This window comes from Astyanax mexicanus, chromosome 6 (genome assembly GCF_023375975.1).
Source record: "Astyanax mexicanus isolate ESR-SI-001 chromosome 6, AstMex3_surface, whole genome shotgun sequence".
Classification (NCBI taxonomy): Eukaryota; Metazoa; Chordata; class Actinopteri; order Characiformes; family Acestrorhamphidae; genus Astyanax; species Astyanax mexicanus.
In genome coordinates, this window is record NC_064413.1 from 38337728 (window position 1) to 38363807 (window position 26080).

The 26080-nt window shown below is 36.3% G+C and overlaps 1 protein-coding gene across 1 annotated transcript in view; it reads right to left on the reverse strand.

Moving 5' to 3' along the window:
• LOC103038042 (carboxypeptidase Q) overlaps nt 1-25799 on the reverse strand; it is a 37170-nt gene extending 11371 nt beyond the window's left edge. Inside the window, exons 1-4 of the mRNA XM_049480616.1 lie at nt 25708-25799; nt 23297-23738; nt 21888-22095; nt 21568-21775 (exon numbers count right to left, since the gene is read on the reverse strand). Of these exons, the coding sequence (XP_049336573.1) occupies nt 21568-21775; nt 21888-22095; nt 23297-23738 (858 nt within the window). The 5' untranslated portion in view covers nt 25708-25799. The remainder of the gene's footprint in view (nt 1-21567; nt 21776-21887; nt 22096-23296; nt 23739-25707) is intronic.
• Nucleotides 25800-26080: the final 281 nt, after the last annotated feature.

Consider the following 26080-nt stretch of genomic DNA (forward strand, 5'->3'; position numbering starts at 1 on the left):
ACTGTACTACACATTTTATACATATAAATGGGTATTTTTAAATAAACTGTAAAAGAACAGAGAAAAATAATTATTTAAAAAAAATGCATCATATTAATATTCTCTAATACATTATCAAAATTCATCAAAAAATGCAAACCACTTTTGGTGGCTTAAATTCTGTAAGGGTTGCAGAATGTTTGGTCATTATTCTTGAGGGTTGCCAGATGTTCAGGCCATCTTTCTCATGTCCTCCCTTGGCAAGAAACACAAATGATTCATAGACTTGTCACCAAACATCAGTTTAGAGCGATTTAATTCATGCAACAGTTCAACCACTAAAGTTGAGAAGAACAGCCTGCTGGATTTAAAATTACAAACATAAGTTCAATGTTCTCTAGTGGTCTTCCAAGTCTAAATCCAGACGAACACTTTTGGGATGTGGTAGAACAGGAGATCTGCAGCATGAAAAAGCTCCTGAACACCCTGTGTGACACAATCATGTAAACATGGAGCAGCATGTTTCTAATTTATCTTAATCTTATGTAACGCAATGTAGTACTAATCTAGTTTGAGCTGGGCTCTTGTATCATGTTGAAATAAAAATAAGATACATCAACTGCACATTTCATTACAAAAAGTGTAATTAGATCTGTTTGATTGGATAAGGGGCAGCACATTCTGAATACAATCTAATGTGTTTAAATAAATGTAGTATTTAATTAGCATTGTTTAAAAAAATCTGCATCTACTAATCCATTTCGTCTACATCATCGCCCAGTCCTATATTTATCAAGCCAAGTAATACTCTACAGAGCAAATTTATCCAAGCAAAGCAATATTTAAGCAGAGGTGGTGACTGTAGGACACAAGTGAAAGTAATGACTAGAAGTACAGTCACAAAGCAAGCATGAACCTGAACTACCAAAAAGTAAATGACTAAACAATGCTTGCTGTATAAAACAGCCAGAAATGTTATTTATATGAAATGTTATTTATATGTCTGGGAAGAAGACAGAATTACTGCAAAACTGTTTAGTCTGTGTATATGTTTTTTCTTCAGCAAAAAAATGGAACTCACTGAAATGCAGATAACACAGATGCAATCCATTTAGCAAAACATAGCACTTAAAAGAACCCAAACAGAAATTTGTTCCATTTCCTGCAAAAACACACAGAAACATGTACACCAGACACTGTGTACATCACTGGCCTGCCAGGTAGACCACCCTGCTTTGATGTGCTTTCTAAAAGTGGAACTGGTGCTTTCAGTTAAACATGCCTTTATGCATAAAATATAACACAAACAGAATTCTAATTGCAGTTTTGGTTTTGAAGATATTATAGGCTCAGAAGTGAATTGAGGAAGGAAGGAATGGGGGATGGGTGGTGAGAGCGACAGAACGAGTGAAAGAAAGTGAGCAAGAGGGAGAGAAATATAAGCAGTATGGGCTGTATTTCAAACTATAATTCTCAATGGCAGTAAAAGTGTTAAATTAAACTGTTGGTAAAAGACTTCAGAAGCAAAAACAGACTGATAATGAGCTCAGACAGGATGCTGCTATAAAAAAACACTGAAATGTGAACGAGAGAGTGAGATAAACAGAATAATAAAGAGAAGGATAGACTGGACATTTACTGATATTTAATGATGGTTTGATGTACATTATTTAACTATAGGGCATTTTAAATTAGTGTTCAAAATTTTTAAAAGGTAAATAAACTTATTTGTTATCAATTATGAATATTTTTTACCAATATAAAAAATAGTGCAAAAACACTAAGAAAGGCTCATACCAAACGCTACACAGGTCTCTGTGTATTTTACAATTTGGTTTATTATTAATATTAGTTTATTTTAGATTGCAAATAATCCAGCTATTGGTTTTCTTCAAAGCAATATTACAGCATGTAGAATTTTACATTTAAACAGCTTCTTCAATCTTATTTTAATGGTATGCTGACTTGTTCTAGAGTTACTGGCATTTTTGATATTTGTCATCTCCAGCAATAGCACTATGTAATTTTGGTGTGGTGTAATAGTAATTACAATCCACAGCTCTAGTGAGAGCTCAGTAGCTTAAAATAACAATTCTTACATAATGCTGCTTTAATACTCAGGTTCTTTTACTATTGATTTATGCAATTCCTGTCATGTAAGCACAATGCAGAGTTTTCCTTCCTTTTCATGACTGCGTTACAATTTGAATTTATACAATATAATGTTTTCACTGTAACATGTTCACTTATTTTAACATGCATCATACATTTTTTTTTTTCTTTCTCCATTTTTCTCCAGCCTCCGCCTCTTTTTTGGACTACCACAAATGCAGCATTACTGGGTAGCCAGCGCGCTTGGATGCATCAGCTAACAGACAGCTGTGCAGACCGACACCATTGTGGGAGTGATGTGAAGAGAAAGCACCATCTACCCACCCAGAGAGAGCAAGGCCAATCGTGCTCTCTCTGATTCCGGCTGCTGATGGCCAGCAGCATGAGCTGGGATTCAAACTGGCGGCCCTTAGATCATGCTGGCAGTGCCTTAGCCCACTGGACACATTTTTAGACAAGCTGAGACTGTATGGAAAAGGCAAATAAAAAATGCATTGTTGCATGCAATGTTTCCTACATTTACTATCTTTTTGTAGACAGAATAAACCTAAAATATTTCATGTTTTGTCTGTTCAACACGTTATTATAAAACATCCACTGTACACTGTTCTTTTTGGATTTAGGGCTGCAAAACGTTTCAAAAAAATAAAAACTAACTAACTAAATAAATCACAGGTGCTTATTTCATTATGCCTCTCAGTTTTTCGTGCCCAAGGCAAAAGTTGACACAAGTTGGCATACCAGGTCTGACGATTTTGTTTATTTGTTTATTTCCCCACATAACCACTGTGTGGGATGAGAAGTTTCTGGTCTGTCAGAGAGCAAGGAACACACAGAAATCCGAAAAATATTTTGGTGAACATAAGTAAATATGCAGCAGACAGCCCATTTCCTAATATATTGACACTGTATGTTTGCAGGAATCTGTAATTATGGAAAAAGCCATCATAAATATGCCTGTGGAGAGACACACACAAAACACCCTCTCATTCTCCCTCCAGCACAGGCACACTCATTTTCTGTCTCTCCAGCTCTCGCGCTTTTTTATAAAACCGAAGGCAGCACATTTCCTATCGCTCTTCTTCCTTAAGCCCACTGTTACAGGGGACAAATAGTGCTGCATTCTGCTGAACAAGGACACTTTGTTTCTTTCTGCTAAGCATGTAACAAATCAGCCAATTCACTGAAAATACCTAAAAATACATGATGCACCTTCAGGAAAATCTGTAAAATACTTCACATATCACCAGACACGGTCATATCTGACATGTATCAACACCTTGTCTTAATACTCATCTGACATTATAAACTCACTCTTAACTTTGTGAGTAGAGCAGATGCTGGTTTATTAATGTTCTACAAAGTTAAGCATAAGGCTGAAAGATTTCTGCATTAGAAGCAAAGAGCAGAGGTCCTCTATGATGGTTACTGGATTTTAGTTTGCAGCAGATGGATATTTTTGTCTAGTGATATCAAACAAGAATAGGAGACCATCTGGGACTTTTTAGTTCCTTTCAAGGTTTTTAACAGGAACAAATTAAGGAAGTCATTTGGAAGCCAGTTTTGCAGTGGAAGGAAATTATGTCATCCACCCACAGGTTTCACTTCCTGGGGACATCTCAAATTGCTGCACTATACTTCATAGGCCAGTTGAAGTTGTGGTCTCAGTTTCACTGTAAAAATCATGTAATATACAAAATGCATTAATAGTGAGCTTTGAATGTTATAAGTGCCTGAACATAATGATGGGTGATATGACTTTAAATCAGGATGATTAATAACTGAACATTTTGTCTCAGTTATGATTAATGCATTTTTTTTTTTGCTGCTTGAGTCGCTCAGTTACCTCGGTGTTAAGTGAGTTTTACTGCATGTTGCTTCCATGTCACAGACTAGAAGAAGTAAAGTCACATGAATATGCACACAGAAGTATGATTTTGTTCGAAAAGTATATGAACACACACAATATTAACAGAAAAATGGAGAAAGACAGGATTTTGTTAGTTCGAAGTTCTGAACGCCTGCTTTAAATATTTTTTGCTGATTAACTGCACAGCCTTTTTTAGAACATATTATTTGTACTCAGAATATCACTACTGAACGCTATAGTTAACTCAAGGTCTGGTTTATTTGGTGGTTTAAAAAAACACCTTACCATTTGACTGGATTGAGGGCCTCCATGATATTTTAAATTATGATTTATGATGAAATATGACATAAACTGCCTTGTGAAACTTAAGTGGGAGTCATTCAAAAATATAATCTTCTCCAAACTGGAATTCTTATGGCCATTTTCAGCTAGAAAAGAAACAGTAAATGGTTTTAAAGCCTGCCTTGCTGCCTCAAAGATTTATTGGCCATCCCGCTGTTTTCAAAGCACCTACAGTGCACAACACTAATAAATATTGACACAATTCAACTGCTGCAACTTACTGGCCATTCAGAGATGTGATAAAGTAAATTTTGGACACTTTAAACAGAAAAGAATGAAAACGATGTCTTAACATTTCTAAATCTCTACAGATTCTTGAAAATATTTTTTTAAAAATCACACACATCACTACTAGAAGGCAATCATAACAAATGCATTTCTTTAGTCTGAGCCTGGTTCAAAAGACAACTTTAGAAAGGTTAGCATTCCATGCCGTGTGGAAACTAATAAAGTGTGGGGAAGCATTTAAACTCTGGGTTTCTCTGAAGGGATTCCAAACAACAAATATAGCTAGCTGTGAGGTGGTTAAAACCATCAAAGGCTATAAACATTTCAGTCTCATTCTGCAAGGAGAAAACTGTCATATGTTCCCAGAATAAAAAAGCATGCCAATATGTGGAAGAGATTGAAAACAAGAGGTCTAATGCTACGTATGTAAACAGAGGGAGCAAAATCACGATTTGTCTGTGCACTGATCCAGATGAGTAACTTCTGCAAGTGAGAAATATCACAACCACAAACCAAAGGCAGATTTACTGTTTGTGGAGCTGGATTTAAAAAAAAGACTCAAGTTGTAAAGTTCTGCCTTAGTGACAGCAAGACACCACTTTACCACATATTCAAATTTTCAGCTTAGTAGGCACCATTATTAGGATACAGTGCTGAGAACAAAATTTTACCCACTCCAGATTTCCTCTATTTTAGCATATTTGTCACACTAAACAGTTTCACATCCTCATACAAAAATGAAAATGGCAATACCATTATCATTAATATATTTGTTAAAGAAATTATATTTAATAAAACTCACTTTTTTACCCATGTGATCAAGTTCTTAAATGTAAAGAACTTTCAACAATTTGCATCAACAACTGCAGCCAAATGCCTGCTGTAACTTAAAGATCTAATATTTTAAATCATGTTTAAGGCATTTTATCACACACTTTTCAGAACTGCTTTAATGCAGTTATATTCGTAGACAGCAGGTAGTGGTGAGCTGTGGTGGATCAGTGGATAGAGCACTGCATTATTGGATTATTGATGACAGGGTTGTTTGTTCTATACCCGTGTTAGTCAGGCTGCCAGTGTTGAGCCCATGCGCAAAGCTCTTAACCCTTACTGCCCCTGGGTACTGTAGCGATGGCTACTCATCGCTCCAGGCTCATATACATGTGTATGAAGCATATGCTTTATTTTGTGTGTGTGTGTGTGTGTGTGTGTGTGTGTGGGTGCGTGTGTATTAAAGGCAGAGACCACATTCTAGCTGTACATGGATGTCTTGTCTAGGAGAGATTTAATGAACAGCCAATTTAAGATTCTTCCACAGCATATAAGAGGGGTTCATGTCAAAGTCCTAACCTGAGCCCTATTGATATCAGTGTGCTATGGCAGAATTTTTAACTCCTAAAGCTTAATTTAGCTTCTTTTGTGCCATTCAGAGTCTTGGTTCCTCACAAGGTTTACATGAGAATTGGGTTTTCTCAAGGTTTCTTCCTCCAGCTCTGAGGGAGATTTTCCTTGCCACTGTTGTTCTCTGTGGATTCTATGCTTTATGTTTTGTCTGATTCCCTGTACTGCTACCAGATTCCTTTAAAACTCTTTACACGACAATAAAAAATAATTTGATTAGATTTGATTGTAGTCTTACTGCAAATCCCAACTGCTCCTAACTGTCAGATTATCGTCTGAGGACCTATAGGACTTAATAGGATACCGCAGAATTAATAATCCCATCAGTTATGGAAAGAGATGTCCAACATGTTTAACTGTTTATTAGATGTTCTTACTGTGGAACGATAAGTTAGCTTTACCACAATGTAAACAGGTTCAGTCTTCCAAAAAGTTCCTTTTGACTCATCAGTTCTCAGAACAGTACAAGATGTTCTTACATTCTTGGAAGAATTATGGGAGGCTATTTGGCTGTTCCAAGTTGGCTCCGCTTGGAGATGATGGGTCTCACTGTAGTTTGCTGCAATCCCAAAAAAAATGTTTTATTATACATTCCTTACTGTTAGAACTTACGCATCTCTTCCAGAACTTGTTTTGAGAGTGTTATAGTGTGCTGGATGTCTAGACCTTCCAGTATATTTTACACTGCTAGAAAGTTCTATCTAAGTGATATTTAGATTCAAAAGGACTGGCAGAAATCCTGTATTGTTTCACTGTTTTCAATTTTCAACCATTGTTTGGTTAATTTCTTTCCACAAAAGTTAAGGCTTTTAAAAATGTATAATCTATTAGACATATAAGCGTATCAAAATATTTTTCTTCCACACCATGATGATGTTCTGACTGAAAAGCAGCACCACAAAGGTTAGTTAAGCAATTAAACAGATGATAAGTTGGAGCTAAAACATGATATTGGTGTATACTTTCTCCACTTTCACAAAAAAATATGTAGTCCAAATTCACTTAATTTTTAAAAGGGAGGCTTAGGGCCATGGGGTGAAATGGGATTGTGAACATCTAGGGGTAGAGGTTGTCCACATTCTTGTTAGGCTGGAGTAGTAAGGGGGCAGTGTTAGGGCTACATTGCCTTTCAACCTGAGATTTTTCAGAGGCACAAGAGGTCTAAGGTCTAAGAATCACTGGCAGGATGGCGGCACATGTGACCAAAAAAACCCATAAATATGAGGTCATCTCCATAGATAGCTATTTTTTTCATTCCACCTTAAATGGTGCAACAGACAACAGATGCTGTAGCATTTAAAGTGCCACAGAAAAAAAAAATAATAAAAGTAAATAAAAGCTAATTATAATTCTGTTCCATTAGAGTGGTAAAACTTAAAAAACAGGATTATGGGTAAAACTGATATGGGATTGGGCCTAAAAATGACAAGCTGTCATAAATTATATCTATCATTTACATTAACTATTATTCTACTAAAACACTTGTGTTTGCCAGTCTAAAATGCAAAGATGCCAGTCTAGCTGATGGTGGTTTTAATAGCATAAGCATAATAAAAATGATTAATTTTCCATCTCTTTTTATATCTCTATATAATTATTTTCAATATAAAACTACTCCTCACCCACTTTTTTATTTATATGCATGATATTTAGAACAAGCCAAAAACAAAAAACAAGCACAGAAATACTTTTACATATGCACATTTACACTCTCATTTTACATATATTTGTAAACCTCAAATACCTCAAATGAAGAACACAAACATGGTTGAGAACACCTAGGATGCTCTTGAAGCTACCTTTCGTCTCCCTGGTGGTCGTGGAGCAGCTATTCTGGGTGTCACAAGGTTTTATCATTGCTCCATGCATTATTTATAAGGCAGAGTGCTGCCTCTAGAGCTGAAGAAATAAATGGTTATGACAGGGCAAACCCCACAAGACAGCGATGACAGCACAGCTCAGGCTAGCAGCCCAGTTCTCCAAACTCGCTGATGACCAACTGTGCTGTTCCACAGAAACAACACACCAAGAACAAGAAAATAGGCCTTGACTTGCAAGCTAAAACTTACACTGCAGTCTCTTTTTTATTAATTAATTTATTTAATTACTTATCTACAGATCTGCATTCTCAGATAATATGGAAAAAAACTTCTTTATTGTCTGTAACTGAAAGAGCACATACACAGAGTTGCACAACACAAATTATGCATAATTTGTTTCCAAACAGACAAGAAATATATATTTTATGAAAGTGGTTCATTCTGCCTCATATCTGTCTATCTACATCCATATATCTCGTTAGTCCAGTTTGGGCAGTGACACAATTTTCATGATTTGGGCTCTGCATGCCACCACACTGAATATAAATTGAAACAAATTAGACGCTAATGAAGTGTAGGATTTCAGATTTAATTCAAGAGACTGAACCAAAAAAATACCATAAAACATTTGCAGCCATTTTTCTTCAAAGCCTCCTCATTTCAGGGCCTTAAAAATAATTAGACAAATTATTTCAAAAGCCATTTTATTGGCTCCATAGACTTTTCCCTCATTAATCCATCATCGGTTAAGCAGGTAAAAGGTCTGTAGCTTATTCCAGGTGTTGCATTTGTATCTATAAGGTGTTTGCTGTGGACCCAAAACATGCAGTCATAGTTGCTCTCAATGGAAAAGAAATAAGCCATCACTAGCCAAAAAAAAGAAATCCTTTAAAGAATAGCAGAAATCCTAGGAGTGGCCATGTTAACAGTTTGGTACATTCTGGGGAAAAAAAGAGTGCAGTGGTGAGCTCGGAAACACAAAGTTGCAAATTAATAATAGAAAGGCCAAAAAAAAAAAAACATCTAAAAAAGTCAGTCCAGTTCTGGAACAGTGAGCTTTGGACAGGTGAACTTAAGATCAACCTGTACTGGAACAATGTTAAATAGAAAGTATGGAGAAGTCTTGGAACTAGGCTTGTCACAATAACTACATTATTGACTTATCGTTGAATAAATTGACATTACTTCAATCATTTTAATAATTATGATATCGTCCATTGTTTGCTGGGTCTTTATACCGGTTCAACTCAGGCCAGCTGGGACAGACCGGGGCAGCACATCATGGTGTGGGGTAGACCCACAGTTCCCTGCCTTCGCACTTTGCAAAATTAGGTGTGGTTCCAAAATTAGATGCGTGAATAGGAATGGAAAGTATATTGTCCTTAAAATGGATAATTCCTTTGTTATGATATTATGTTAGCATTTTATTAGTGCCCAACTAGCCAAGCACACTACATTCTTTGTAAAACATGCTGGTGGTATGGGCCTGTATGGCTTTCAGCAGCAATGGGTCAGTAGTGTTTATTGATGATGTGACAGAAGATCAAGGCAAAAGGATAAATTCTGAACTGCATAGTAAAAGACTTTATTTTACCAAATGCAGCAAGGTTGGTGGTAAGGAGCGTAAGAGTACAGATGGACTATGACCCAAAACATACTGCGAAAGCAACCCAAATTTTTTTAAGGCACAGAAGAGCAATATTCTGCAGTGGCCGAGTCCGTCACCAGATCTCAACCCAACTGTGCAGCATTTCACTTGCTTAGGCAAAACTAAAGGTATAAAAACCCACAAACCAGCAACAACTGAAGACAGCTGCAGTAAAGGCCTTAAAAACATCACAAAGGACGAAACCCAGTGTTTGGTGATTTCCACAGGTTCCAGAATTTAAGCAGTCATTGCCTGAAACTGATTCTCTACAAAGTATTAACAATAACTATTTTATTTATGAAAAAAGTTAATTTGTCCAATTACGTTTGAGCCCCTGAAATGAGGAGACTTAGTAGATAAGTGGCTGCAATTCCTAAACGCTTCATAGAATATATTTTCGTTCAACCTCTTTAAATAAACCTGAAAGTATACACTTCAACTGCATCTCATTCATTTCATTTTAATCCCAGTGGTGGCATACAGAGCTAAAATCATGAAGATTATGTCACTGTCCAAATATTTTTGGGTCTAACTGTAGGTATTAGTATATTAAAGAATTATCTATCTCTATGGCTTTAGGCTTCTTATCACCCTCACCTGTATAAGTTGTGAGGTGTTATATTGTGGGTGTGGTTGAACACTGGTCAGTATGCTTATGGTAAGGTGAGGACTGATAATGGGTGCAGATACATGGAACATTCTACTTACTAAGTTGTAAAGATATTTAACATCCCTCGATCTACAGTGTCACACGTGTATCCAGAAAACGTCATAGAAAGCATTACAACTCAGGGTGGACAGCACAGTGGGAGATAATGATTGTGCCCGGAAGCATCTGTCTAAAATTGTCCATGAGAACAGACAAGTGAATCTGTTCAAAATCACAACCACCTTCAATACATGAGACCCCACAAGCATATTCTGCAGGTCAGTACGGTATTTATTATTTTGTCAAGGACATATATTTCTGAAACTGGTTTCAAATCTGATAAGGAACTGAAGTATACTCTTACTATTACAGTGTCTGATAAAGAATATTCACCCACACAGACAGCATCAGTCATTTCTGAGTCAGTGATTTCCTGTGTAGCACAGCCTGTCAGCACACCTAAGCTCAAACTGCAGCACCCAGAGTCTTAAGATACTATATTTACCATATTTGGAAATATTCAGAACACTGTCATGAATAAATGCAAGAACACTGTTTGCTGCAAATTTAATTAACAGATGAGGGAAAAGAAACACAGGTGCCGATACTGTATGGGAAAACCAAAACAATTTGCAAAGCTTCTTTGGGACTAACTCATTTACTTTACTCTCTTCCACACAGCAGATTTAATTTACTGACATTTATTCACTTTATTTTGCAGAGGTGCCAAGTAACAAATTAACAAGTACAAACAAGACAGCTTTTAATTCTACTCCTTACATTTCCACACATTTCTCTGAACTTTCTACACCTCACAGGGGAGGAGGGTAGTGCACTATAGGCTTAAGTTCCTAAATCACATTTTTCTCCCTTACATTACTTTTATACTTTTATGCTAGTTATGAAAGCAGTACTTTTACATTTTTACTTGTGTAAAAAGTTTGACTTCAGCTTTTACAGAAGTATTTTAAACCCTATTGTCTGTACTTCTACCTCAGAGTAATGAACATCAATAATTTTGACACCTTTGTTTATTTGTATAAACCCAAACATCTATACTACTACATGTACAACAATACTACAATATGCCAAAATGTTTGTGGATATCACTTTTAATGAATGCATTCAACTATTTTAAAATCGTACTCATTGCTGACACAGATGTGCAAATGCACACAAACAGCTTGTCTACTCCCTATAAAAAAGTACCATCACTAAAACTGAACAGATAAATGTGAACATATTGTTTGGAATGATGGTTTTCCATCCAATACTTATGGGATGAATTAGGGAGTTAAAGATGAGGTGGGGTTGTAATAATTCAACATCCTGAACTGTTGCTAAATGATAAGGTCTCACATTAGTTTTGCCCATACAGTATATGTGTGTAGTGAAGTAGTTTATAATAGTTTGTTTATTCAGTCTATTATAAGTGCAGTTGTATGACAATTACCATAGTAACTTGGTCCACATTTGTATTCTCTCTCTGTTGCTTGCAAGTGATTCACTGATCTAGAAAAATACCTACAGGGTATTTAAACGGTGTTATTAATAAGATGTATTTAACTAGAATCTGACAGGCTATCTATCTTGTCTTTCACTGACGTTCTTAGCAAAATTAACATTTCACAGGAAACTGGTCCTCATTTGGCTTAGCTGACAAAGCTCTTGTCTGGATAGGGAGCTAGTCATATTATCAAACACTCCCAATTCCTGATGATTCAGACAGTGCCCGTGTGTGTGTTTGTGTGTGTATGTGTGTGTGTGTGTGTGTATACTGAACCTTCCAGGCAATGTTTAATCAGCTAGCTGTGTCCTCTGCAGCGGGGCTCCAGCTCTGTCACTGTGGGGGAGGATCTGACAGTGGATCTGTAATTACTGCAGACACAGCCAGTATGTCTGTCACACATCTTCAACTACAACCCAACCAGTACAACACAACACAAGATAAGATAGCACAATAAAGCAAAGCTAAGGGGTCAAATCCTGTCAAACAACATCAACAGCAAAGGGATTCCAAACAAACCTCTTAAAATAAAATATAAATTATTAATGCACATTATTTTTATTGTGTATGAACTTGGATAAACTATAAGATATCTATAAGTTCCATAATTGTGGCCCAAAACTGGATGGGTCTTATTAAAACACATTCTAAATCAAACTGTAATACGCATTTACAATGTAAAAGAGCAAGAATAAAACCAGATCTAATGTAGTTACAAGTTAAGTCCAATAACACTAAAATTAATTGTATACTTCCTGGTCACCCATGACTGCACACTTACACAAAGTATGACTTTAGTTTTTAGTCAAATTCAGTAAGGTGTTTAAAAACTTTAAAAACTAGATAAATAGACAATTACCAAGCTAGCAATATACATGGTTAACATTCTGGCCTAAAGCTATATAAAATACTTTAAAATGTCACATGTTGACTCTATAAGTACTGTATTAATTTAATGCACTCATTTATGATCGTGTAGGTGCTGTGTACACATTATGTTCTCTAATCAGCAAATATGTATAGAGACCCAGACTTAAGTGTGCCATTAATAAAGTGACTTGAGTACAAGCTGAAATATTCTTTAAGCACCACACTCAGGTGGAAGTACTAAAGTATTGAACATTTTTGTACTTTTTTGTACTTCTGACATCACATAGTACCTTCTTACACAATCTGCCAGAGGATTCAAGTCAAACAGATTTAACATGGAATGACCCACAGCACTGTGCCGCAGTGGGTGCTTGCAGGAGGCACGGTACAGAGCTTCCAGAAGAATCATCAAGAGAATTTGTCTTTTATTTAGCCTGCATGACGCAGTAACACGGCACTGCTGACGGAAAACACATTACAGCTTGTGACAAGAGCACAGAACCATCCATCACCCATTATCTAGTATGATGTCTGCGACAGTAATTATCACTATGAGTTTGTAGAACTGTAGAGAAAGCACTTGCTTTCAGACAGCTTTTCTTCAAATATTTAGACAGAGATGCTGCATGTCAGCAATGCAGAATTGTTACTCACACACAGAACTGCACACACAGCTTTTCCAACAGAACTAAAATTCATACATTTACTGTCTAAAACAAGAATGCTAAACAAGAATTGATCAATAAGGCTTTACCATTTTTATAATAAACTGTCACAATACACTTTTCATATAGATACAACTGCAAAAAAGAGGCATACTCTATACATCACGAGATACACTTCATTCTTTATCTAAGCATATACTTGAATCCCTTTTAATAATACAGTGTTATTTCATATATGCCATTATATATTATTTATATTCTTATGGTCTTTTTAATCAATTTTGTGCTTGTTTAATATGAAAGAGCCACCAATAAACTTATATATACTTACATATGGTGGTGGGACTTATCTGACTAAAAAAATTATAGGTTTATATGCTTAGGACAAATTTAAATATACAATATGATATGATTAAAGTAGAATGTTTAAATCACCAGTCTGCTACCTTTAACTGATGTTTCTAATTTGTTGAGTGTTATCTCTTTTCCAAGATCAAACCATTTCCACACAAACAATCCGATGCACCTCCTATGGAATTAAATTGCACACAGAGAGTAACCTACATAGCAGGTACAAGATTAAGAATATGGACATTTTTATATCTTTATTAAAATAGTTTTGAGCATATTAATAACTACAATATGTTGTCCAGCCCTATTGCTAAGTCTAATAATGTTTCTATTCAAGTGTTTTTTTTTTGCATAGCAAAAACAACACCAACTATTATCAGTTTGTTTTGAGCAACACTATCCTCATTTATCCCACTCTGCTTATTGTACACTAAGTTTTCTGAAATTTATGTGTCATCACTATAGATATTAGCTGACTGTACTACTACTACTACTACTACTACTTGTGTAAGTATAGTATTGTTTAGTATTGTTTTAGGTATGTTAAGTGTATTGTATTGTTGTTGTATATGATCAGAGTAAGCTTTTTAAAATGCAGCGCTACTGTTTTTCTGGTAAATTTGATCAATTCTCTTCTACCTAGTGCTGGGCGATATAACGATATCGATTTGTTTCGCGATAATTTTTCCCTCGATGACGATGATAAGCCTGTGCAATAGAATTCGATTAACATTCATTTCCATTTCCGTCTAAGTGGCGCGGCAAACAACGAAAACACAACGTGTAATCAATCCAGAAGACGCTGGAGCAAATTAATAAATAGTTAAGAAAATTGTAATAGTTATTCTCATGCATGCAACAAAAAACCCTAAAGAATAGTGGAGTATGGCCCGACACACGCAAACAACCATAGTGTTTGTACTTTGGGAATAAACGGCCGCACTGTTCAGCACGTTTTAAATAAATTTTAAGTAAATTTTAAGCACTAAATGTAATTAATTCAATTTATATTAGGACCTCGGGGCAGGTGCTGCAAAAATGTGTATGTGGGGCGCGGATTAAAGGAAGAGTTTTTTTTGCGGAGCGGTAACAGGACAAAAACACCTTAAGAATGATGTCTAAATGACTTTCCTCTAATCTAATATAATTTAACATGGTTTAAGGATATAAAATAATTTCTAAACAAACGAACTTTTTAATATTGAGCTTATGGCCCAAGTGCAAAAACACAAAATCATTTATCATTTAGATTATCTGCCTGAACACGAGCCCGAACCCGAGCTTGAACGCCAGCCTGACTCAGGCGCTGCATGAACTCGGGCCGGTCGAGAACACCGCTTTCCTCTCAGATTAGGCGGAAGAAAATGGTCTTTTTTTTAATGTAACAAATCACACTGTGATTTTTGTGATATTTCCCCAATTACAGCTCAGCTGCGCGTTTAAAGCTCAACGCATGAATTAATCGGTGCGCTGTGCGCCGCGCGTGCTCGCGGGGGATTTGACGCGTCTGTCAAGCAAGTTAATGGACCGTTTTGGGGGCAGAGATTAAGAAGTACAGCAGGTACATCTCAGATTTGTAGTTTAATGCTCTACTAAATTACTGGCTTTAAAACTGGCTCATGATATGGTCGGTTCTGGCTGGATTTTTTCCTGCCTACAGGCTGCATTTGACGGAAAGCAGCTCCTCAGTCAGACAACAGTGTCAGCATACAAATCGTGTGCGTTTCCTACAGGACAAACCATTTAAAAGTGCAGATAAACTCATTAAAAAATCACACAGTGTCTGTCTGGCTTAAAATACTTTTAATAAGGTACAGCTTTTAAATTAATAAATCAACATTCATTAAAAATCCGTGAGAAGTTCTGTATGCTAAATGACAAGCTAAGCTAATAAGCTAATAACATTTAATAATAACAGAAAAATAGATATGAATTTGGAAAATAACCAACTAAAGTGAGCTCAAAATACAATAATAAATATAATCTAACGAATTTCAAAATATAAATTAGAAATATTGAACTTCAATATTAAATTCAACTTCAACTACAAAAAACGCAAGGACCGATAGAACATAACGAACAGAAAAAAATAAATTTGAAATTGGAAAAAAAGTTCAAAATGCTAAAAGAAATAAAACCTAACGAATTTCAGAATATAAAATCTAAATATTGCACTGCAGCAGTACAAAAGCCTAAGTGCTTAAACAAACAAACCAAAAAACAGCCTATCACAAATCATTTTTTGAGCCCGACCCAGCTGAGGAAAAGGTGGGAAATCTTTTTTTTTCCGGCTGGGTCTTGGAAAACTTTGTGGTGAATTAAAGGGGCCGAGTTGCAATTTTTGTTTTACTTTAATCAGTTTTTAATCCGTCTTTTTAAAAACAAATATTCCAATATTGGCTGCCAATCAGTGCCCAATATTCTGAGCTCAAAAAACGCTATTCGGGCCAGCCCTACTAATCTAATATAATTTAACATGGTTTAAGAATATAAAATAATTTCTAAACAAACGAAATATTTAATATTGAGCTTATAGCCCAAGTTTTTTTTTCAGTCATGGAAAATTGGAAAAAAATTGGAAAAAAGCCCGAGTTCATGCAGCGCCTGAGTCAGGCTGACGTTCAAGCTCGGGTTCTGGCTCGCGTTCATGATTAATTTGTTTTTTTTAAAAACTAATATTGGAATATTCGCTACCAATTACTGCCAAATATCCGGAGCTCAAAAAATGCTATTCGGGCCAGCCCTAATAATTATGGAGATACAGAAAAAAATATTGTGATAAAACTTCCATCACTCCCTTATTCTCTCACTAATAAAAACAAACCTTTAAGTGTGACACAAAGTGATTTGATTTATATCGTGATACATATCGATATCGACTGATATGGAAAACTATATCGTGATAAGATTTTTTCCCATATCGCCCAGCTCTACTTCTACCTTGTTTTGACAACTCAGAAAAGCTTCAAAATGTTATGACAGTATATTTTTACCATGGCACCCACACTCACTGATCACCCAAACAACGTCATCAGCAGTCTTCCCTACCACAGATGGCAGGATAAAGAACAGACACACCAGAACCCTCTCAAACACACAGGACAGCAGGCCAATGATGGACAGACAGCTGAAGCTTCCTACGCAATCAAATACACACCGCAAACAGTCACTACTGCTATAAAAAGAACAGTGGATACCTCATCAGGGATCCACATACACATACTCCTTCCTCTTCCTAATCCTCACCTGGAGTGAAATAAAGCAGATATGAAGCCCCATCTGCCACAGCTTCAGCATGACGTTCATTAAATAAACAATGTTAAATAAAGCTGAAAAATGATCACTTGCGCATGCCGTTCATTTACATCCCTGGTCCTGCCTAGTACCGCTCACTCCATCTGGAGTTTCTGGAGCACAATAAATAATATCTGATGCTACAACAAATCCACTTGTAAAATGAATCCTTGTGTAATGATGAGCAGATTTTAAAACTGATTTAAAAAGTGTAGAAATTTTTATACGGTATAGAATACTCTGCAATTATCTCCCAGTCACTCACAAATCCTATGCGAGTCACTGCTGTGAATATTATATGCACCAATTTGTAGAGTTGTGGCTATGAGATATAGTGTTATAACTCAGTGTTTGCAGTGTATGCAGCTCCCGTGGGCCATTACACAGCCTTAAACCAGCCAATAAAAGCAATGTGTTAAAAAGCCCAACAACAACAAAAATGACAAATTTTCTTCTTGCAAATAACAATGTTGTATATAGGCTGGTAAAACTGGTCACTGTTACTATGTATATATATATATATATATATATATATATATATATTACTTTTTCACATAGGGTCAGGGTGGTTTGTATAGTCTTTTTCCCCTTATAAACTGAAATCATCATTTAAAAACTGCTTTTTGTATTTATTCAGGTTACACGTGTCGGATATTAAAGCTTATTTGAAAAACAAAAGCAATACTTTTTCACTGCACTGTATGTCAGGGAAATAACAAATAAAAAAATTAATTAAGTTTACCTGCAATATGTGTATTGAAATTTGATACATATTTAAACAGCCAGATTGGAACTTATGCATCCCTTCATTAAGAAGAAAATTTAAAAAAAGAGGAGAAAGGAAACTGGATGTGAAAAATTGGAAAATAGACGACAGCAGAAAAGGAAGGGTTTTAGTTGCAGGATAAAGAGGTAACAGACCTCTTTAAATATTTGGTGTGATCTCTCTCAATTGAAACACATTTGACAACCACACAGTGTTTTTAAAGGAATGTAGTCATAGAAAAAAAGGGCTCAAAAGTGAAGTTTAAAGAAATCAAGGACACAACCAAAGAAGTGACAATAACTGAATAATGTGTCCTTTTTAGAGCAAACTTGAGCACATTCTGGCTGTCAGCCCGAGAAGCACCTTAAAAGCTCCTATAGTGCTGGTGAAGATGAAACAAAAACTTCATGTGAAGCATTGCTATTTTGTGCATGCATATCACTTTAGGAGCTTCAACTGTTCATACAAATGTCCAATATAGATCACAGTTAAAGAAAAAAACATTTAGGCCATTTTTACCTTCTGTGTAAATGTAAGTGCTGTAGTTTTCAAAATACAAAATCCAGCCCATTATACCTTAAATAAATAAATATATATATATATATTCCCATCAGTGTGATGTGATCACCACATTCTCCGCAACTGTTTTAATGACAAACTGCTAACAACACATAACAGAAGTGCTGAAATGAATGGCAAGTTTTAAATCCACAGTATGGTCTGGTCCAAAGGATGCCCATAATAGAAATACAATAGATTTCCTAAATGATAAATATAATCCTTCTTAAAAACATTCCATAAATGACCTGGTTCCCTACATCAAACAACAAAATAACAGATAATTGAGCCTTATGAGAATTATGTGACTCCAGAAATCAAATAAGCCACTTTTCAGTATATGTCATTTGCAAGATGATTCATTCTTCTCATGCCATTTCTGAAAATAGCCAACAGATGAACTTTTAAAAGAAGAAGTAAAACCAAACAGTAGATTTGCATGTTCTTGGTCATGTGCAGGAATGCAGTATCTTAGAACTGTGTGTTTTGAGAACATACACGAGCACACACACAGTTAATAATCATGCTCCAGGAACTAGAATATGAGAAAATGTCAGACAGGGAGACCACAAAGCAAATTTTAACCTTCAGTCTCGGAGACTAAACACTGAATATGTGCCAGTGCTGTTCATGGTATATAAAAAGAGCACCAGAAAGGGGAAAAGAAAAAAGTACAGAAAATTCAAGGCCACACACTGACGAGCCTTTGATGAAAAGGTTGTGCCATTACTGTTCCTTTAGCTTCTCCTTCTTATTCTTAGAAAATGACATCATTTGAAGTACTACACAAGCAGCTATTAAAATCTCCTTAGTCAGCAGAGTGAGGCATTCTTTCCTTCTCATGTAAAAAGGGAGTTTAAATACAGCGTAATGCACAAATTAAACCAGTGCGAGCAAGTACGTGCACTTGTGGGCATGAGTGCTCGAGTGTGTGTTTGGATGTAAGGACAAAGGCTACGTTATAAAACAGTAGTTTTACAGCAGTTATGGAGCTGGCTGTTTGTGAGCTGTTTTAAACAGACGTGGCCTACAGGCTTAAAAAACAAGAGTGTCTCCCTACTTTTATTGCCTCCCTCCCTAATGAACAGTGTAGTGTTCCACCACATATCACAGAACAGCTGTTTGTGACAGTTTTTCACAGATTTCACTGAGGATATTCATTGGATGCTGAATTTAAAACAACTCTCTAACACTTTAGCTTCCTGGCTTTGAGATCAATGCTCTGCTGCTGCATGCTCTCTCTAGCAGGAGGGACAACCATCACTTGTACCTGTACTAACAAGCCACTAATTAGAAGCCAGCTATCAGTAGCAGCTAGACTCCTGGAGAGATGTGTCATGTTCGGTGTCAGAAAGAGCGGAGTGCATGATGGACAAGGGAGAGTGGTACTATACCGTTAATAATTGGTTCCAGGAAAAAGATATGCTGTTGCACTGATCTAAGAACAGCGATTTCTTCTCAAATGCTAATCGACATTAGAAACAAAACCATAAAACTGATCTCTAATCAGTGATGAAAGGGTAACTTCTATCAAACTTCCCTCAGCAATAATTGGTGCCCTCAGCAGACTGGTGAGTCACACACATGCACAAATCATACACATGCGAGTGGTCACCAAATGGCTGGACACAGTTTGAGCACAGCAATCTTTAAAGAGAGCTGAACTGCACTGCATACTAATGTTGTTACACTCTGCCAATCGGATACATTTACACACATGCAATAAACCAATTGCCTGTCCTAGAAACTGACCCAAACCAAGACATTCACAAGAGCTGATTTACAGCCCTGTTTATATACAAACCAGTTGGGTCTTGTTTAAGTGAAACTTTAGTGATTTTGATACACCCTTTAGATACATACATTTTTGTCAATCTTAAGAAGATGCATGCACATTGTCATTCCTTACATTTAAATAATTAAATAGTGTCTATTTTTGAAGTTATGTTTAAAGGCTCAATATGTATCATATTTCTGTTGTCATCAGATATTAAGAAAACATGCTATAAGTATAAGCTAACTTGCTTCTGCCAGTAAGATTTCCTTTGTATCCTTGTCCTTTATAAAGTGGAAATCTGTTTGTGTTGTAGTCTCTGAACCCACCCACTGCACATTCCCCAGTCCTAGTTCAACACTCCTGGTTGCCAGGTATGAAACCCAGTAGCAGCAAACACAGTCTGCTGCAGCCATGAAAATGGGCAAACAAACTGGTTTAACAGATACAGCATTAGATGCTACAAGCTTTAAGACTACAGACAAGTAAAAGACAAGTAAATATTGACAATGTGTTTATAGATGGAGACAGCTATAATGGATAATGGACTTAGCCTGGGCTAACACAGCCTGTGGTGGATCAAGATAGCTAACTGATGATAGTTATATAAAATAGAGCTGTTAATAATGTACAAACAATAAAAACATAAAACTGTATAAACTAACCTGGTCTTTTGCTTTTTTTGTGTAAGTTTAGTGTCATTACATGGCAACCCAGGGAGTAGTTTCAGCTGACCAAACAACCTTCTTCAGCGTTTTAAAAATTAGTAGCCATTTTACATGCTTGCAGTTTAGTACATACAGTGACTTGCAAAAATATTCATACCCCTTAAACTTTTTTTTGTCACCAACCACAAACTTAAATGTTTTTTTACTGAGATATTAAGTGATGGACCAATGCAAAGTATCACATAATTGTAAAGTGGAACAAAAATGATACATGTTTTTTTTTAATTAAATAAACTGAAAAGTGAGTCATGCAAAAATATTGATACATTTAAATTGTAAGGTGACAAAATGTGAAAGAGTTCAATGGGTATGAATACTTTTGCAACTGTACTTTTTCTTTTAACATGACCAATGCCTCTTCCTTGCATTATGTGCAGTCCTTTTGTGACTTCTATTTTGATGACAAAAAGCTTTCATGACATGTACAGGTACTATGTAAAATATTATAAATATTATTTTAAAATGTTACAGAAGCTATGTGTGCAAATCAACAGAGTGATCTAAATGCTTGCATGTGTACATTTTAGCCCAATACTCAAACCAAATTTCAACCTGGACCTGGTTTTACATGAAGCTAAGCTTAGGGCAACTAAGTCCTTAGTCAGACTGTGAGTGTAAATCATATTTGGAATTGTTGCTTCAGGCTGTGACCTAGAAACTGTACACAGTCCGCAATCTTTAAGGACGCATAAATTCTTTAAAAATGCTCAGAGGAATCGAGGAGAGTGGAGGCTTCCAGAGTAAGGATACACACATGTATCACACAGTCACTTTATATAAGACTTAGGAGCAGTGAAAAAAAAAAAAAAAAAACATCTGTTCAGTTTGACCACATCCAATATGCAACTGAATCCACATTGAAACCTTGGTCATGTCCAAGAATATGGGTCACAATTTCCTGTTCTGCAGTTTGTTAATTTCCCTTCTCAAACATGCTCACAATAAACCTGTTAATTATCTGCTTTGGACTGAGTTGAATGCATACTAAAATGCATGTGCACTTACCTGCTCTGGATGCTCACTGCCTGTGATCTCAGCCACTGTATTGAAGGAGTCTGCATCTGGCAGGGTCTGCGCCCCCATTGTTAGTCGCAGGACAATCCTTGTGCCTCTGGAGGCCATCCTGGCCATCATCTCAGCATCCTCCACTGTGATACAGGCTGTGGGAATCTGAGGCACGCCAGGGTCGTACCACTGCCATCCTGTGTGGGGGCTATAACCAGAACACAGCTGATGTTAAGTCTATAGGTAATGTTGTCTTCTCAAAAACATGAAACACTTATTGTAAAAAAAAAAAAAAAGACAAACAGTTGATTGGGACAGACCTGTTGATAGAAAATGGAGTGACAGAGCGAATTAGTGAAGCTACGGCTCCGACTCTAGCAGCTTCTGAAGCTCCTGAAGCCCTGTACGCAACTGTCTCTCCGTAGCTAACAAAGGGCTGATTATATACCACAATTTTCCCCTTGGCCTCCGTTGCCCTTCTCTTCAGCTCTTCAAAAGACTCCACCACCAACACCTCTGCTTCAATACCTGTGAGATAGAGACAGCACAGTACACCACAGCTTGAAGGCCTTTAGGAGCAAATGTTGAGGACTTCCAAAGATGCCGTACTATTACTTGTGCAAAGAACCAAACACTGAATGTGGGGTTTAAAAATGACTTGCTTTTTATCCTTAATCTCCTCTAAAATGTCCATAAAATTATAAAATAAAAAACATAAAAAAATAAAAAATAACAAACAGATTGCTGCAAAACTTGACATGCAATTATGCCTCAGCCAGTTATGTAAATCAGGGGTCGGCAATTAAGTTTGGCAACAGACCAGATATTTTCCAACCCATTACGGGACGGGCCACAAAAAAAAAAATTTTTTTTGGAAAATGTAGTGTAATGGGATGTAAGGGGAGTGCTACAGACTAGTAGCTCTCCAGCCCAGAGGGTCGTTGAACCCAATTTCAGAACACTTGATCTCAAAGCAAGTAAACCCAAGAAAAAAGGAAAAATAAAATAAAAATAAATAAACACACCGCTTCTCTTGCGGGATCGAACCTGCGTTGTCAGGGTCATGGTCTAATACACTACTGCTGCCCCGGCTAGTGAACTGGGACACAGCTGGAAAAACGATCTTATAAGGAGATAGTGAGCCCAAAAACGGACGGAAAACTGAGAACAGGTTGAAACCAAAGTCACGCCAAGCACAACAGAGAGACAGGGGGGGGTATGTACACAAAATCTCGCCAGAGAAGCATTTTATTTTTTATTTTTTTGATTATCGATCATCATAGTTCAAACAACCTCACAGGCCAGATGTTTCATGCTTGCAGGCCGACATCTATGCCACCTATTGATGACCCCTGATGTAAATGATTACAGATAAGATCTGATTAGACACAGGGGATTATAACTTCTTCCCAAACCGCTCTGTAAAAAGGCTCTCAGGAGCTTAAAGCAGTTTTAGGTAGTGTTCCTCTTGGTGAGAGATTGTTTGCTAATAGACATGCAATAGAGAACTAGACATGACTTTACAACAAATCCAGGTTCTGATTGGGAACCAATGATGGTCAGGTCTGGTGGTGAGCACTTCAATACTGCCTTTAACCTTTATATGACTTTTCCTTCACATTGTAATTACTTACACATATCATTATTACATTCAGACAACATTGTTTTTTTGGTAAATGTGTGTATACAATACACAAAGTAAATGTCTCGAAGTACACCAACTACAAACCTCCTTTTGGAGTTCCAACACTGCTTCCCAAACCAAGAATGGACATGGTGTGGTTTCGTGGAAGAAGCATCACAGCACTCTCCTCTCCTCTCACCCAGTGAGGGATCTTCACCGGTTCTAGATGCACATTCTCCAGTCCATCCTGCTTCAGGGCATTGTACATATACTTTATAGCCAGGTCCAGGTCCTTGGATCCACTCACTCTATTACCAATTGTATCAGTGAAAGTGGCAAGTCGTTCATAGGAGCGGTTCTGAGCCTTCCCGAACACTGCCAGATCTATGATCTTCAGGGCAATGTCAGCATAGTGGGAAATCTCCTTGGATATTTCTCCTAGTTGCTTATGCTCTGAACCATACAGTGGCTTACCTTGAATTAGGATTATTAGGATGAGCAAAGTCACATAAACCATGCCACTACTGTACTTGCTGTTGCCCGTCATCTGAAAATAAAACAAATATAAAAAGTTATTTGTCATCATTCAAACATATTGACAATACAGTTGCTTAGTGATGGATTAGAAAGTAAAACAGTACAAAGAGAGGTATGCTTATATAACAAGGCAAGTGTTTTTTTCCCAGGCAAACATACAGAGCTATCACAACACTGTCTACTTTCTCAAAATGTTGTCTCAGCTAGAGCTGCACGATACTGAAAAAAAGGTGCAATATTTTGTTGTTCTGTGATATTGAAGTAGGTATTATATGTAGTTTTACTAGTTAATGATTCAACATTTCACAATGCTAGTAATGCGATCTGTATATCAATGACTGGAGGTATATTAATAATTTTGGGTTTAATATAATCGTTAATATGGTAGATTGTGATTAAAAATGAGAACTGAAAGAGTAGGCCTAATTCCTCTAGGGCAATAAACCAAATTTTTGGTTATTACACCTTACCGTACCATTTATACATTGTTTTAATTTAATGGTAGAAGGCATATCTACATCCAATACAATAAGGCTTACAAGTGTGTCATAACTACAAATATGTATATCTGAAAGACTATGTAAAAAAAGTTCAATTCAATTAAAATTTATTCATATAGCACTTTTTACATCAAATGTCACAAAACAGCTTTATAGAGAAAATGGTTTCAAGACTTAGTACTTGGGTATTTAGTGAGATAACAGGTTCTCCTACATTGTTCCTATTGATACTCTATTAAAGAAATTAAAGGTAAGATAGATTTTTATTATTGCTAATTTTTATTTATATATCTCTTTTAGGTAAACTCCCATTAAATTTGTGTAATCTGCTCTCATGCTCAAAGCTTTCTTACACTCTTACAGCAGGCTACTCTACAGTCCTCAAGATTAGGTAAGAACTGGTCAGAAAGCTTTCTCCTATTTAAAATTGTGGTTTTGGAATTACCTTCAAGACAAATTACAGCTTAATGAGCTGGTTTAATGAAGTGAGTTTAAAACTTTGGTAAAGAATTATTTTATGGAGTCGTGCAATTGCTGCTCCTAAATGCATTCTCTGTCTGTTTATTTTTTTTTTACTTTCATACTCATTTTGTGTTTATTCTAAATGTCTTTATGTAATCACTTTGTTGTAATTTTCTGTAATTGGAAATGGTGTGCTGTCTTGGCCAGGAGATTTTGATCTCAAGGGACCTCCTGGTTAAATAAAGATTAAATAAACAATATTAAAAAAGGACTAGAGGCGAGAGCAACTGCTTTATCATGATTAATGTAACTGATCCAACTGCACAAGGCAACGAAAAAAACAAACAAACAAAAAAAACATTGTTTTTGTAAGTTTACAACAAGAATTTAAGAATATAGTAAAAACACAAACAGCAAAATATACTTATTTACATATTCTGGCACCTAAACATATTTTTATTTATGACTTATACCCCTTACTGCATATATACTGGACGTAGATATATACTGCACCATTATATTACATAAAGATAAACAAACAAACAAACAAACAAACAAATAAGGTATGGTATGAAAAAGTGTAATAATAATCAAATATTTGTTTGTTTGGTTTTTGCACTATGCCACAGAGGGTAGTTAAGGTAATTAAGAAAGTCACCAGCAAATACACAAAATAAGCAAAACGTACTCATTAAATATTGAAATATGCAATTTTATACACATAGGCACTTATTTACGTAGCTAAAACCTGAAATATGTATAAAAAAAAACTCTTCATTTAATCACATTCTCTCACGTATCTCTCACGTGCCTCTAGAAACTGACTAACCAGGAAGCTCCCGAGCTAAACCCGTGTATAACCGACAGCAGCAGAGAAAATGCACGTAAACAAAGTAAGAATTAGCCAAACACAGTATCAGTATATCCCAACACGCCCTGGAGTATTTACATTTCCCAACAGTAGCTACATTTTCTCACTGGTTCCCTCTAAACACAAAGCGGTACTGAAACACAAACCTTGCAGACGCCAGGCTGAGGATCATATGACCACTCATATGACTCCGCCCACCTTCTCCTCCACACACAACCAGGACCTGAGTGTGTTCAGCTCTGCTCTGCAGCTCTGCTCTGCTGAGATTTTAATACACTAGTGCATTTAGAAAAAGTTACTTTTTTCAGTAATTCAGTTCAAAATGTGAAACTCATATATTATATAGATGTTTTACACACAGAGTGATCTATTTTAGGTGTTTATTTATTTTATTGTTGACGACTATGGCTGACAGCTAAAGGAAACCTGTGTGAAAATAAGTGTCTTAGAAAATTAGAATATTATATACAACCAATTGGTGCTTTTTGCAGTGTGGGCAGTGTGCCAAGTCCTGCTGGA